This window comes from Drosophila guanche, unplaced genomic scaffold (genome assembly GCF_900245975.1).
Source record: "Drosophila guanche unplaced genomic scaffold, DGUA_6, whole genome shotgun sequence".
Lineage (NCBI taxonomy): Eukaryota > Metazoa > Arthropoda > Insecta > Diptera > Drosophilidae > Drosophila > Drosophila guanche.
In genome coordinates this window covers 4,567,050-4,581,580 of record NW_022995750.1, presented here as the reverse complement: position 1 = coordinate 4,581,580, position 14,531 = coordinate 4,567,050, and the positions used below count along the sequence as shown (strand labels likewise).

At 44.5% G+C, this 14,531-nt stretch overlaps 1 protein-coding gene across 1 annotated transcript; it reads right to left on the bottom strand.

The window, feature by feature from the left end:
* Positions 1-4: 4 nt before the first annotated feature.
* Positions 5-14,311, bottom strand: LOC117586152 (F-box/LRR-repeat protein 7). The gene is made up of 5 exons (XM_034276050.1): positions 14,143-14,311; positions 2,089-2,949; positions 1,175-2,023; positions 939-1,118; positions 5-878 (listed from the first exon to the last, which is right to left on the bottom strand). Exons 2-5 carry the CDS (start codon positions 2,903-2,905, stop codon positions 343-345), a joined length of 2,382 nt encoding a protein of 793 aa, XP_034131941.1. The 5' UTR covers positions 2,906-2,949; positions 14,143-14,311; the 3' UTR covers positions 5-342.
* Between the last annotated feature and the right edge of the window lie 220 nt (positions 14,312-14,531).

The following is a 14,531-nucleotide window of genomic DNA, read 5'->3' as shown; positions in this document are numbered from 1 at the left end:
TATCTAGATCGTGGCAAATAATTTATTAAGCAAGAATTAGTCTACTTAAACAAAGTCTCTCTGCATCGAAAGAATTATGCTCTAAAATCCTGTTTCAGCTTCCGTTTCGGGGGTACGTATATACAATTTACAATAACAACTAAAAATCATTGATCATTTCGGGCTAAAACTTGAACTTGGCCACGATTTATCGCTGCCTGGCTAACAGAATTATTTGTGTGCAGTTGTTGTTCTTAACAATCATTTGCATTGAATTTATGGCCTGCCTCTTTGCTTTGCTTTGCTTTGCTTTGCTTTGTATTTGCGATCCTTTCTCTTCCTCCTTCATGCTGTTTTTGCTGCTCAACAGAAACCCGGATTGGTGTGCTCTATGATGCAGCGTTTGCAGTACTTCTTCACCGCCCGATAGCCCTCGATGGATATCTGACAGTCCTGGATGTTCAGCTGCTGCAGCCCGCGGCAGTAGTAGGCAATGCACTGGACGCCCCGATCCGTAATCATATCACAGTTGCGCAGGCTCAGCTTCTTGAGGTTGGGGCAGCTCTCGGCCAGGGCACGCAGTCCGGCATCGCTCACATCGCACTTGCCGATGTCCAGGGCGCGCAGGCGCGGACAGGACCTGGCCAGAACGGTGATGGAGTCATCGCTGACGGCTTCGCAGCCGCGGGCATTCAGGTATCGCAACTTGTAGCAGCGCCGGGCAATCACCTTCAGCCCCGCATCGGACACTCGCTCGCACTTGGCCACGGACAGATAGCGCAGCGCGGCACCCAGCTTAGCCAGCTCGTACAGCCCAAAGTCGGTGATGTTGAGGCAATCGGAGACGCTCAGCTCCTTCAGCGAGACACAAAAGCTGGGCACAAACTTCAGACCCGCATCTGTAAGAGATTGCAGAAGAGTTTTAGAAAGGAATTGGCCATGTGCTGCACTCTGCCTACCCGTGATTTGTATGCAGCGCCGCAGATAAAGGTACACCAGCTGGGGGCAGTTCTTGACCACGATCTTCAGGCCCATGTCATCGATGGCCATGCAGTCGGTCAGATCCAGATATTGCAGCAGCAAGCGTCTCGGCGGCTCCACATGTGGATTGGGACTGATGCTGCTCACCTGACTGCAGCCTGTAAATACGGATAAAAGTTAGCTTTGGCTTATTAGAGGCTGTGGAAGCTGTTACCTGTCACATCCAGATGCTGCAGATTGCTGCACTTGGTCAGGGCCTCGACCAGCGCCTGATTGGAGACGCCCACACAGGTCTGCAGCTGCAGGTGCGTCAGCTCCGGGCAGCGTCGCGTTAGCAGCTGGAGACCCTTGTCCGAGATGCGGCAGCCATCGGCGAGCATCACGCGCTCCACCTCCGGGCAGGCGCCATTGCAGCTCTGGCCGCACAGCTGGCGGAAGATCATCTTCAGGGTCTTGTCGCCGTTTAGATGTTCGCCCCGCAGTGTGATGCACTTCCAGAGCACGGGACGCCAGGCCACCTGCTCGAATCTGCGACAGACTCGCGCCACGCTGCACAGCTCGCAGCTGTCCAGCCAGCTGAAGATGCGGACAACGGTCTCGTCGGGCAGGCGATCAAAGTAGGGGCCACAGCGGAAGGGACCCTTGCGGTTCCAGGGCGGTGGCCCAATAGCTGTTCCTGGCACAGTGCCGCCGCCGCCGCCTCCGCCTACTCCTCCTCCACCAGCGCCTGCTCCACTGGATGCTCCACGACGAGGGGTGGTGGTGGGTGTACTGCTGGCCATAATGCCTCCGCCGCCGCTGGTGGTCGTGGAGGTGGTGACATTGCCCGCTCCGCTCGAGTGGTGGCCGGTGGGTGAAGGTGAGACGAGCGTGGCATAGCCCTGATCGAGGCTGGGCGAGAAGCGTCCCAGATTGCACAGGCCGTCGGAGAGGCTCTGCACTTTGGTGTGGTGGTGATCCAGCTGGAAGGCGTTGGCGGGCGAGTTGGTGCTGCGGTTCAACAGGTAGCGATCCGAGCCACTCGTCTCGCTGGGGCTGGAGGTGCGCGGATGATGAAGGCGTTCTGAAAGGGATTACCATCAGTTAGGATCGATTTCTTCATGGGATTAGGCTGCAAGGAACACTCACCTGGCAGCCGCTCATTGCCGCTGCCGCTGCTGTAGTCCTCCAGGTAGTAGCGTTCGTTTTGGTACTGACTCGCCTCGGCGCCCAGGGGCAGGGCGCGCAGCGCATTCCCCAGATACAGCGACTCCATCTTCTTGTCCAGCAGATACTGGGCTCCATTGCTGCTGCCGCCGTTGCTGCTCAGCACTGTGGGCACGCTGCAGCGTCCGCCCTGCGTGCGTCGCCTGCCGCCTCCGCCTCCACCGCCACTGCCACTTCCTCCGCCACCACCACCCACATTATTGTCGCTGGAGTCCTCCGTGTCCGCACTGTTGCCATGCAGCCAGCTCGGCCTTTGGGCACCATACTGCAGGACATGCTCCAGCGTGAGAAAGTTACGCGGCTGTGGCACGGGTGCAGTGCCCCTTGTGGCAGGAGCCGGCATTTCGGGCGACTTCTTCACCTGCCGCCCCACCGAGGCGGTGGAGTGGGCGGCCCCGTAGATGCTCTGCTCCTGGCGCGTGTGCCTGCCCCTCAGCTCAAAGGTGGCCGCCTTCTGTTGCACCATGTGGAGCACGGCAGCCGTCGTGGCTGTGGCCTGTTGTTCACTGTGCGGCGTGGAGCTGCGCGATGCCAGCGCATCATTCGTGTCCAGACTCAGGTTCGGTGACTTTCGCGACATTTTGTAGGCCTGCGGATCCAGCGGACTGGAGCTGAGTGGATGCGGATGGTGGTAGTGTGCCGCTGCCAGTTGATCGCGCACCGCATTGCTATTCCTGCCCAGGGAGGCCAGTGGACACTCCAGTTCGGTGGCCCGTCGTGTGCTCGTCTTGTGGGACATGGTTTCGATCTACTTGATAGCTTTCTAGAATGAAGCTGAAAAGTCTGTAAAAAGAGTGGAGTGCGTTAATAAGTGTTGGAAAATACTGAGAAGTGTTGCATAATATTGAGGAGTGTTGGATAGCGAATGATTGTTTATTGTTGTCGTGTGGGCTGGCTATACTTTAAAAATGGCAATCAAATCGTGGAGATAATACTCTACATTCCTAGAACGGAATTTACTTCTAAAATGGGCATGGAAATGCTATATTTACGAACGTCTTGTTCATTTGTATTCGATTTGGAAACGTTTGGGTTTTTCATTTAGAGACCGCTGAAATTATGGCGAATATTTAAGTATTTTCCATATGGGGTGATCTATGCTGAAACTGCATTCCAGTGTTGCCAAACGTATCCAGAGAGAGACCCGCATATCAAATGCAATTAAATTCCAAGATGGCCATGGACAGATTGTTTTTATTGATGTGTGGAGTGTGTGGGCAGTAGCTCTAAGTGGGTCTCGATGCCACATTTGCAATTATTAGAAGAAGGCAGACAGAGAGAGAGAGAGAGAGAGAGAGAGAAGGAGACAGCGGGTAGACATAGCTAGAAGTCATAAAAATGTTCGTATATACATACGATTAGTATTTTTATTGAGGAACCACTCCTTCGAGAAACAGCCAACTGCTGCTGCAGTTTGACCTTTCAAAAGACATGGAATCAGCCAAACAAAGAGATTCAGCATTAGCCGGAGACAAGAACTGCCAACAATTTGCGAATGAAATACGTTTTGGAGTTGAGATTGGCCAACGACGAATCTCTGGCCATATATGCCTAAGTATATATATTTTTAGATGTACAATTAATAAGCGGGTATCGCCCACGCTTCCATCAAATCATTCTTTGTATTATTTGTATTTTTTGTTATTTGGCCACACGTATGCTGTCATTTCCATTGAGCATTGAGCTCCGGATGGCTGGATGGCTGGATGGCTACGGCTTCAGCTTCAGCTTCAGCTTCATTCATATTGTTGTTAGGCACAAAAAACCAGTTTCGATGGATGGATCGGTGGTTTTGTCGGAGGAGTATTGAAGCGTTAAAGAAGCAGAAGCAGGCGTGGGCCGTTCTATTGCTGTAGATTGTGGATGCTGGATGGTGGATGGTGGCTTGTGGCCAAAGCATCCCGCAATTTGGCCCGCTGTTATTGGCCTAACCTTAAGACCTTAAATTAAGTTGAAAGTAACCCAATTCGGGCAAGATCTAGCCAGGCACAGCACCGGCAGCAGCCATTCGCATTCTCAATCTCTATCTCATTCCGATTCCCATCCATAATATCTGTGTTTGGCAGGAGAGGGAGGCTTTGCATAATTTACGGGCCAGCTATCTAAATAGAAAACTATAAATTTATTTCACATTTTTTTCTGGCTGGGCCTGTAAGCGGTTGTTAAATCTTCTTCAGCATTTTTTTTTTTTTGGGTTGGGCCCGAGACTGGGTACAGGCACACCTACAGATGAGGCACCTCTTGGGGTTGTGGTTGGGGATGGGGGCCTGGCACACTTTAAGACGAGACCGAGCAGACGAGACGAAATAAATAAATCAAAGGCTGCTGCGGCTGCTCACAAGTGGAACCGATTCGTTCCGATCGGTGTGATTTTATTTTTTGTTTATTGTAATCAAATTTGAAATTAATTTTTTGTATATTTTGGTGTTGTATCATTTCTAGCCTTGCCATAAATAAACACAAATAAGCCACAAAAATAACACCCCAGCCCAAAAGCCACACCTGGGAGGACAGAGGCCAAAGTCTAGAGCACATCTGGTGGATCTGGTGGGAAGGTGGGAAGAGTGGGACGGTTGCGGGACAGCAAATATGTCTTGTCATTTGGCTTATGGCAGCTGATTAATCTTAGCCATCTCCGAAACCGAAACCGAAGCCTGTCGCCCCTCATATGGAATGTCGCTCAACTGGTTCGCAGCGCCCCAAGACCCCAAAAAAAAATATTGAAAGAAAAGGAAAATGCTTCGAGCCCAGAGAGATCACTCCACTTGAGAGGCTGAGAGTTATTTGATTTCTCTCTCTCTCTCTCTCTCTCTCTCTGTCTCACGATCTCTTGCCATAATTCACAAATAGTTAGACAATAAATAATTAATAAAGCACTTTGGATCTGGCTCTGGCTCTGGCTCTGTCTCTGATTCTGTCTCTGGTGTGTGGACAAAAGTGTCAAATGGTTCATTGGGCAACACAGCATGGAATTTGCATAAATTTACATGCAAATGTAATTCATTTGGTTTTGGGTTGGATTTCTATTCTCTCTGGAGAGCCATGCAAATGTGATTAGTCAGACGCCATTAAGTGTTGTAAACATGCAAGAAGATGGTGTCATGTTCTTGTTGTCCAACACACTTTATTAGAGCAGATTGTGTCAAAGGTGGGAGCATGCACGGCGAGAGAGCGGTTAATGGAGTTTTTGACAAGATTCAAGAAATATTTAATGGGAAAAATCTCTCCACCAAAAAAGAAGATAAGACAGTTTTGTGTTTGTGTTGCTCAACACTGAATAATTACTGTACTTTGGCAAGATTAGTAGATCTTATTTGGGTATTTTAAAAGTAAATAAGCTAAAGGCAAATTATATTACGCTATAAAAACAAACTCTCTTTTATTTACTCTATTTTATTTGTTCTCTTTCTGTATTTGATCAATGTTTTCATCTATAATTAATGTACCAGACCACCTTCAATCGCTGACAACCTCCAAGTTCAATCAATTGCCATTCAATTACCAAGCAAATATTTTTTCTATTTTTATTATTTCTAATAACGAATATAAAACCAATTGGCTTTTCAATTAAATCCGCATATATATTACAATTCGTATTGTGAGAATGCGAGAATTAAAATCAAGCCAAAGGCCAAGCCACACTCAGCTGGCTTCGCATGGGAAAACTGGTCTACGTGCGGATTTGTATCAGCATCTCTGTGGATATATTTCTATTTCTATTTGTGCAGACAGTCCGAGAGCCATGTCCGAGAGCCAAGCCTCTTGAAGTGCGCTCGACAAGCGCAAACGAGCATTTAAAATATGACAACAACAAGTACTAATTATTTAATATGCTTAATGAGCAAATGTCGCCATGCTGGAGGCCCACAGTGCGCACTGCGCCATACACATACAAGGTGGGGTTCAGTCCGGTCCGGTCTGGTCTGGATGCCGGTGGGGTCTCGCTGGTCATAGTGGGCCAAAACGTGCAGCAAATTATGGTGTTAACTGTTTCTTTCAGCGCTTTTTCGAGGGTATATAATTTAGTTTTGAAACTATTAAGCATTTTCTGTTTTGGAAAGGCAGCAACAGTGGATTGAACTGAGGTACTTAAACTAAGAATTGCATGAACCTACTTGGAGTATATTTTGTTCAACGGATTTATGGATATAGGGTTAAAGGTTTAGGGTATCGAAGATAGATTAGTTGAGAATTTGTGGCAGTATAGAAGTAGTTTTTGATTACCTATGGCATTCATATTTCTCTGTTTCTGTCCCACCGTGCATTCAACTAAACTAATAACTGCTATTTTGTATGTTTTCAGTGTGTGTGTGTGTGTGTGTTTGTGTGTTTGTGTGTCGGCGTCCGTTGTCTGCACATGGCTGAAATCTAACGCCAAGAGCCAACAACAAGAGGCTACAGCGAGTGCTTGGCGTGGCGCCACACAGGAACAACACCACATCGAGCAACGACCATACATACACGAGAGGAATCGGCGTCGGCGTCGGCGTCGGCGTCGGTGTCGGAGTCGGACAGGGGGCACCTTTTGGCCTCCATGCCATGGCATGCTGAGCGCCTGGCCCCACTCTGGCCCGACACACTCTATCTGCATTTATGTTTGTGTTTGTATCTCTATCTATGCCCCTGTGTGTGTGTGTGGTTGTGCGGCTACCGTTTGCTGCTGCCGCCGTCGCTCTGTGGGTTGGCTTTTTGCATAGTGTCAATTTTGATTTAGCAAAACGTTGCCCCTGCCCCTGCTCCTGCCTGCTGTTGTGGCTGTGGTTACATCGTGCTGTCAGCGCACCCGCCTAACACCTCCTGGCCAACACACATACACTCAGAAACACACAGAGGCTCCATAGAAAGTGGGTGTCGCTGACAAGTTTCTCGCAAAAAAAATGAGTAAAAAAAAAACTTTAAGAAAAATATTTGTTGCGCATGCCACAGCAAAGCACATTGGAAACTGGGTGCAGCAGCATCAACTGGATATCCACAAAAAGATTTCATACAAAATGCAATTAGCTTAAGAAAAGTATATGCTATATTTAATATGTAAGTTAGATTTAACAGGTAGGGCTGTAGATCTGTACAAATGATTGGTCCCACGACACTTTATGAGCATTTTGGAACATTTTCAAAGACTCCATTCATTGGCAAATTTAGAATCTAATAAATATTTTAATTCAACTTCTATTGGATCATTTTCGATTTGCGTGGGTAGATTTGTCAGGCAACAAGCGAGTTTGCAGCGAGCTTTGGTCTCGAAATTGTTGCCATTCTTCTCGCCACCAAAAAAGATGAACCTCTGGCATTTGCCTATCGTTGAATTAAAGTTTCAATTGCGGAGGATTGCCTTGCCAGTGCTCCGATACAGACGCAGCAGTCATCTCCTCTTGACTAAAATATCCAATATTTCAATATTTGTTTAGAGATTCTAAAAGCTGAGAACCACTTACTCGTCTGTGGTTGAGTTTGCCGAAATATCACCAGAGAACTTCAACAACGAAGAACTGGGATTGCTACCAAAAATATTGGTAAATATTTGACTAGTTGGTGGTTCAAGATCATCTGCCATTCGAAACAATAAAATAAAGTTATGAGAACTATATAAATGGATCTACTCGTAGTTTGCCATCCCATACAAATCTATAAATAAATTCATATGTGAAGGGCACAAATTGGACGCAAAGTTCCACGAATCTTGTTGAAAAACGATATTGTTCTTAGTATTTAGTCTTTATTCCAAAATCTTAACATTATAGTATTATTAGATATTCTGTATTCTATAACTATCACCGAAAGGTCCAATTATTTTAAATTACTCCAAATTTTTCTTTGACATTCAATGAAAGAACTACAAATTTCTAAGACTCCCTAATTTGTACATACAATTTCTTCGGCACATCCTAATTGTCTTAAATCTATTGCCATTTCCACCCAAACCACCCCAGTTGAATGCCTGGCACTTTCTCGTAGCCGTATTGTAGAAATATCGCCTCAAAATGGCCTTGCCCGGTCCAGTCCTCAACGGTAGTAAGCATCGTGCTTGGCCTAAGTTCAATTGAATTTAGAAAAAATATAAACACTGAATTTTGAAACCCTCTACTTACGACCGCTGATGTGTGGCGCAAAGATCATTAAGATCAGACATAGATACAACCATTTCAACAGCATGATTAATGTAGCACTGGCTTGTAAGTGGATAAATGTCAGAGATACCGAATATTCAAATGGTTTTTATAGGGGAATTAATAATTCATGGGAAAGCGCACAGCTTAAATACCCTATAAAACCCATGCTTAAGTGTTTGCCTTATTAAAGATTATTTATATTCATTGGTCGAATTTATGGGTGCATATTTTGGGATAAATTTAGTAACCCAGTAACTGGAGCAAACATAATGTGAGAACCTAATAACCCTTCTAAGTGGGTACATTTATTTGTCACATTTATTTACATTCTGGCGCTCGTTAAATTGCTGAAACAACCGAAACAACAGCTAAATAAATAAATATTCTGTTGCAAGGAAATGTGTTTGAATTGTTTCATTTGGAGTTCGGTTAACGAACGGTTCGGTTCATTTAAGTTAAACGAACTCGATCGCTGGACGTGGATGCTTCTCGTGCCTGTCTGCTGTTGTCTCTATGCAAATACCTCAATGAAAAGAATTGAAAGTCGTCGTTGACACAGATCACAGATTACACAGAGAATTCAAAAAGAGTTTTCGCAAAAAGAAAGAGAGGAGACTGTTTAGGGCGGTGCTTTGAATTGATATTAAATGTCACTATATGAATAAATAAATATGGAAATAGAGGCATTAAATTTATAAGGTGAAAGAAAGATTGATCTGTTAGAAAGTATGCTGTGGAATAGCTTGAAGATTCGTTGTGGCAAGAGAATTAATTAGAGCATATGGCAGAGATCTCTCTATTCGGAAAATGACGGGAATTTGGTTTCAATTTGTAGATTCTTCAATCTGCAATTACTTTGGCTGCAACAAAAAAACTTTCTCAGTGAAAACTCGTTTTCCATTTTCGCTTAGTCAAGTTTCTTGCCAAAGAAATGATTAAATATATCTAGATATAAATATAAATTGATTTCTTGATGACTTTGCTAGCCATCAAAATTGGTTTCGGTTCGGTTTTAGTCTTTTTTTTTTGTATTGTTCGGAAATTTCTTTAATGGTTCTGTGCCATTTCTTTGGTCGTCATTATCTGCAACTCCAAGAGATTTCACCCCACAGCCATTAAAGGGGAATGCGAAAATTTTAGTCAAACTAATTAAACCGAATCTTATATAATGAACCGTGAAGAAAATACGACCCAAGAGGAGAGCGAACGAGCAAAAGAGGAGCGAAACGTTGGAGGAGGAGGAGGAGCGAAAAACGAAAAGTGGAGGAGGAGATTGAAACATTGAGACTGGCCATCAATCAAAGGCAAATTCTTGAGAGCTTCTCCTTCTTGTTTCGGAGAGCATTATTCGAATTCCATTCGAAGTCGAACGGAACCAGTTCGTGGTCAAAGTCTTTTGTTTTCCAAAGACAAACCTCTGGCAGCCACTGTGGCTTAAGCGATGCTTAACCCAGAATTAAATACCCAGCAAAAGCGGAATAAATCACACAAAAAACGTAAGACCCAGAAACGAGGCAAATTACATGCTGCTGCTGCAATCCCAAAAAAGGGGGAGGAGGAGGGCCGTTGACGTTGACGGGGCCAACAATTGCGGACGTGAATGATGGCACAGCTAATCCAGATCCGAGATCCCCGAATCCAGGCAGACATAAATCCAGGCCAAGTCAAAGTCCAGTCCAATAAAAATGTCGACCAAATGCAAAAAAGCGACAAATGCTTGACGGACAAAATGTCAGAGTTAATTTATCTAAAAGCTCTGCCCGACTTTTCAGAAACAGACAGACAGACAGACAGCCAGGAAAAGACAGAAAGAGAGAGAGCGAGAGAGATATAGAGAGAGAGCTGAAAATTTTAATTAAGACAAAATATTTGAAATTCTATGAGCGACAACGAGATCTCCTCTAACAAGAAGCCAGCAATTTGCCGCGCGCAATTTTTCAAATTACATTTCATTAAAGACCAGAAGACGGAACGACACAGACAGTGAGAGATGGGCAACCAGAGAGACATAGAGAGAGAGGAAGAGAGATGCAGATGATCGAGTGATAAGTGGCAGAGAAATGGACAGCCACAAGTTGCAAGTCACATCGAATGATTAGATACCCTGTACAACAGTAAATGGTTATAGGCCCATATACATAATTATACATACGATTTTTTCTGTAAAAAATAACTTTCCCAATATATTTATGAAATCTCCTTTTTGTGGCAAACGTTTCGGTAAAATCATTGCACCCTTTCCCAGTGCAAGGAGAGGGTATACAAAACAAAGAAGAAACCAAAAGAACAGCAACAACAAAAACGAATGTAAAGCACCGTTTTGTCTGAATCTCTTTGGCCACTTTTCACTCGTACACACACACACACAAGCACAAACAGAATGTAGCCAAAGAGAGGAGATTTCAGAAGAGAGCCTGATCGGAAGAGAGGAACGGAACGAACACTCAACAGGTTATCTTTGGTTCGCCCGCATGGGAGACTCTCTGAAACGACGCCCGCATAGACTTCACCGCATCCACCTTCCTCCACAGCACCACAGTTCTGCTGCGGCCCTCTGCTCTTGGCCTGGCCTGGCCAGGACCTGGACCTGGAGCTAATATGCCGCACATAAATTGTTTAACAAATTAAATTTTAAAGTTCAGCCTGCAATGCCCTGCCACAGCAGCGACAGCAGCAACAGCAACAATTACAACCACAACTAAAGCAGCAACTATGTCAGTCACTCGGCAACATGGCCAACTAGCAGCGAAACAACATTCCAGCTGCCTGCCTCAGCTCTCGACTTCAACAGCCCCTCCCCTCTCCGCCCCTTTGTAGCTGGGGCAATCATCAGGCCCGTAACTAGCTGCAGCCACAAGTTGCCACAAGTTTGCCGTTTCTAATACAAAACTGTCGCTTGTGGCGTGAGAGACTCGACTCCAACGGAGAAGGCAACGACGACGGCGACGGCAACGGAGACGGCGACGGAGACTCTCTTGGCCCCAACTCGACTCGAAACAAAATAACACAAAAACGACAACAAAAAATGGGGAAAAAAAATAAATAATAAAAAATACGTCGCATTGCATTTTAGTATTTGCTGATTGCGCTGTTGCTATTGCTGTTGCAACTTCCAAGAGCTATGGAATCATATATACAGACACACTCGCACACAGACAAACTCTAAGATGGAAAAAGAGACACACAATAAAAATTGCGGACAAGAAAGGAAAGTCGATTAGTCAAGGGTTAATAACGAAGCGGGGAATACTCTAGGAGGGGTAAAGGTGCAAACAAAAGAGGGGAATCCGTTTAAAGAAAACTAAATTAAGGCTGTAATTCGACTGAGGCTGAGATTAATCCACTGCTTAATCTACTGCTTATCTGAATAAACTGTTACCAGCGTAAAGAACTGCTTATCCGATTGCAATAACAAAGCTACTGCTACTCTCTTTAATGCGATCTTTAGTAGGGAAAATAGCATTTATTAGGAGAAGAGGAATGTGGAAACCCAAACAAATCTAGTTTGTCCCTTTCGACCCCCAGAAGGAAAAACTTCTTTCCACAGCAAAGTTATTCAAATTCCTAACATAGCAGCTGCATGCGAACTAGTTAAAATAATTCCCGAACAGGTTTAAAGCAAATTTCATAAATTAATTGCGCAGGTTCTGAATCTGAAATGAACTTAAAGAGAGTTATTACCGCGTTGTACTAACCTAGTCCACATTCTACTATATTATTTTATTATTGTTCCATAAAACATAATTGTAGCCACAAGACAGTTCTCACATATCGACATGCCATTTAAATTTGAATATCTTACGCATAATCTTTAAAGCCCACACAGACATTGATGTCTTTGGGGAGACACTTAAAATTGTTTTGCAAACATCTTTAAATATTTATCCTCTGACTAATCCCCCATTAATGCCTGATTGCCGCCGCCAACCCATTTCACGCAGCTAATGGAGCCCCCATTAAGGTAGGTTCAAGAATATATAAAAATGAGAAATAAATATAAAAAAAAGGAGAGAGAAAAAACTGTTGAAAATCTCATGAAATCGGCGAGCGGCTTTTCCATGTCTGTGACTTGTGGCGGCGGCAGCCTTTTGGCTTGAAAGCTTTTTGGCTTTGATTGCCAGCGCCGGATTGGGGCTGCTGCTGCTGCTGCTGCGGGCCATGGCTGGCCTGGACTGGACTGGCCGACTGGCTCTCTGGATTGACTCTCAAAGAGCTGGCCAAATGGCCTGGCCTGCTGGCGGCTGCCTTGTCATTGCAATGCGCATATGTTGACATATTTGTGTAAGAAATATTTTAAATTGTTGGTAAATGCATAAATAAATGGACAACCAACTCTTTACGGCTGCTGCTGCTGCTGCTTTCGCTGCTGTGCCGCTGGCAAGGAAAGTGTATACCAAAATGTTGTGTCAAGCCTCGGTCTGACAGATATCAAATGATCAATTTATAATCATTTAACATGTACAAATTACAACAAAAAAGATACGGACAAAAAAACCAACAAAAAAACATTAAAATTAATGCAATATAATAAATTTGTTTGCTTGTTTCTGCTTGGTCAATTAATTCCTAGCTAAAAAACATCAACAGAGGCACCCCCCGGGCAATTGGCTAATGATGTGAAGAACTGAAAACATTTGGCCAACACGTGTTGGGCACGACCCGGAGCGACCCTCAGAAATCTGCGTGAGAGAAGAGCTAACGAATGAGTGAGGGAAATCCCAATGATTCCTGGGAAAAAGAATAGAAAATCTATGCTAGACTCTGGATTCAAGAAGTAGGAGGGAGGGCTGCCAGGGCCTCTTCATTCGTTGCGCTTTAAGTGGAACATGATGTTGAGGCACGTACTATTTTAATAACACTCCATCTTCTATGGGAAAAAATATGCCTACACGGTACCCTATGTCATACTGAATTTCGAGTACATATAGTCTGGTAGGATATAGTAAATCCATCTTTGATATTTGATCTGCAATCGTTATACAGTTTATGGGGTGGGAAACATGGTTCCTTCCTTCAAATATCAAATACCCTGGCATTAAATATTATATTATAATCGCATAGAAAAAAAGGAAAGTCGTTGCAGAGAGATAATTGGCAAATGATAGATGAATAGATAGCTGTTATGTTATAAGACAGGCATGAGATTCAATCATTTGGCCATAAACATATCCGTTGCTGCAACTTCTGGTTGGAGCAAGTAATGGCCAGTGCCACAGCCGTTGCCCCAGCCAGAGCCAGAGCCTCTTTCCTTGGCTCTCGACTACTATAATTTGCATGCAGCACATACATACATACATATACATATCTGTATCTCCCATGAGTCTATCTGTATCTGTGCGTGCCCGCATCTCTCTCTCTCTCTCTCTTTCTGTGTATGCACTATGTGCGTATGTGAGAGAGCGCGAACGAGTTACAGGCCAAAGTGGTGCATGCAGCAACAACAACAACAAAAACAATAAATATATATCTTCAAAGGTGTGATTTTAATGTGACAACTTTTGCAACTGGTTCGAGGGGTTCCGGACTGTTCGAAAACCGAGGGTTTTCCATCGAATCCATCGGAATCCATTGCGAGGTGTCGGCCTATCGGGTTGAATACTCGCTTTAAATGTACGGATAATTTCATTAGTGTTTTATGATCATGCAATATTAATAAAAAAAAGCGAAACACTAAGAACCCTGCCCTGCCCCTCTTTTGCATGAAGCCACACAAAGTCAGAAAGAGAGGGGGGGCGATGGCATTAATAATGATGGAAAGAGAGAGAGAGAGAGAAAGAGAGAGCGCATAACCTGATTGGGGGAATTGCAATTTAATAAGTTGTGATCTGTGTCTGTCCCCCCCTCCCCAGCACTCTTTGCTCTGTACCTTTTTGATGATTATACAGGTAACTCCCTTTGGGTGCTCATTTATGCAACGCTTCTCCTTCCTTTTTGTTTATTTGGCAGTTTTTGCAGCTTCTTCATTGAATTTCCATCCATTCCATTTAATTTCGCTTTTTTTTGCTCTTTTATTCTTGCTTTTTGTTTGGTTTTCGTTTTCGTTTTATTTTATTTTCTTTTTTATTTGGTTATTCCACAACAACACTTTTCTCTCTGCTTTATTTTCCCTCGATCTTTCACTGTGTGGCTCTTTTGGCTTTGCTTTTGCTGTTATCTTTCTCCCTCTTCTTCTTTTTTGCGCTCACTTCACTCACACTAACAGAGGCACAGGCACAGGCACAGACACTGACACAGGCACGTAGGTAGGCAGGCGGC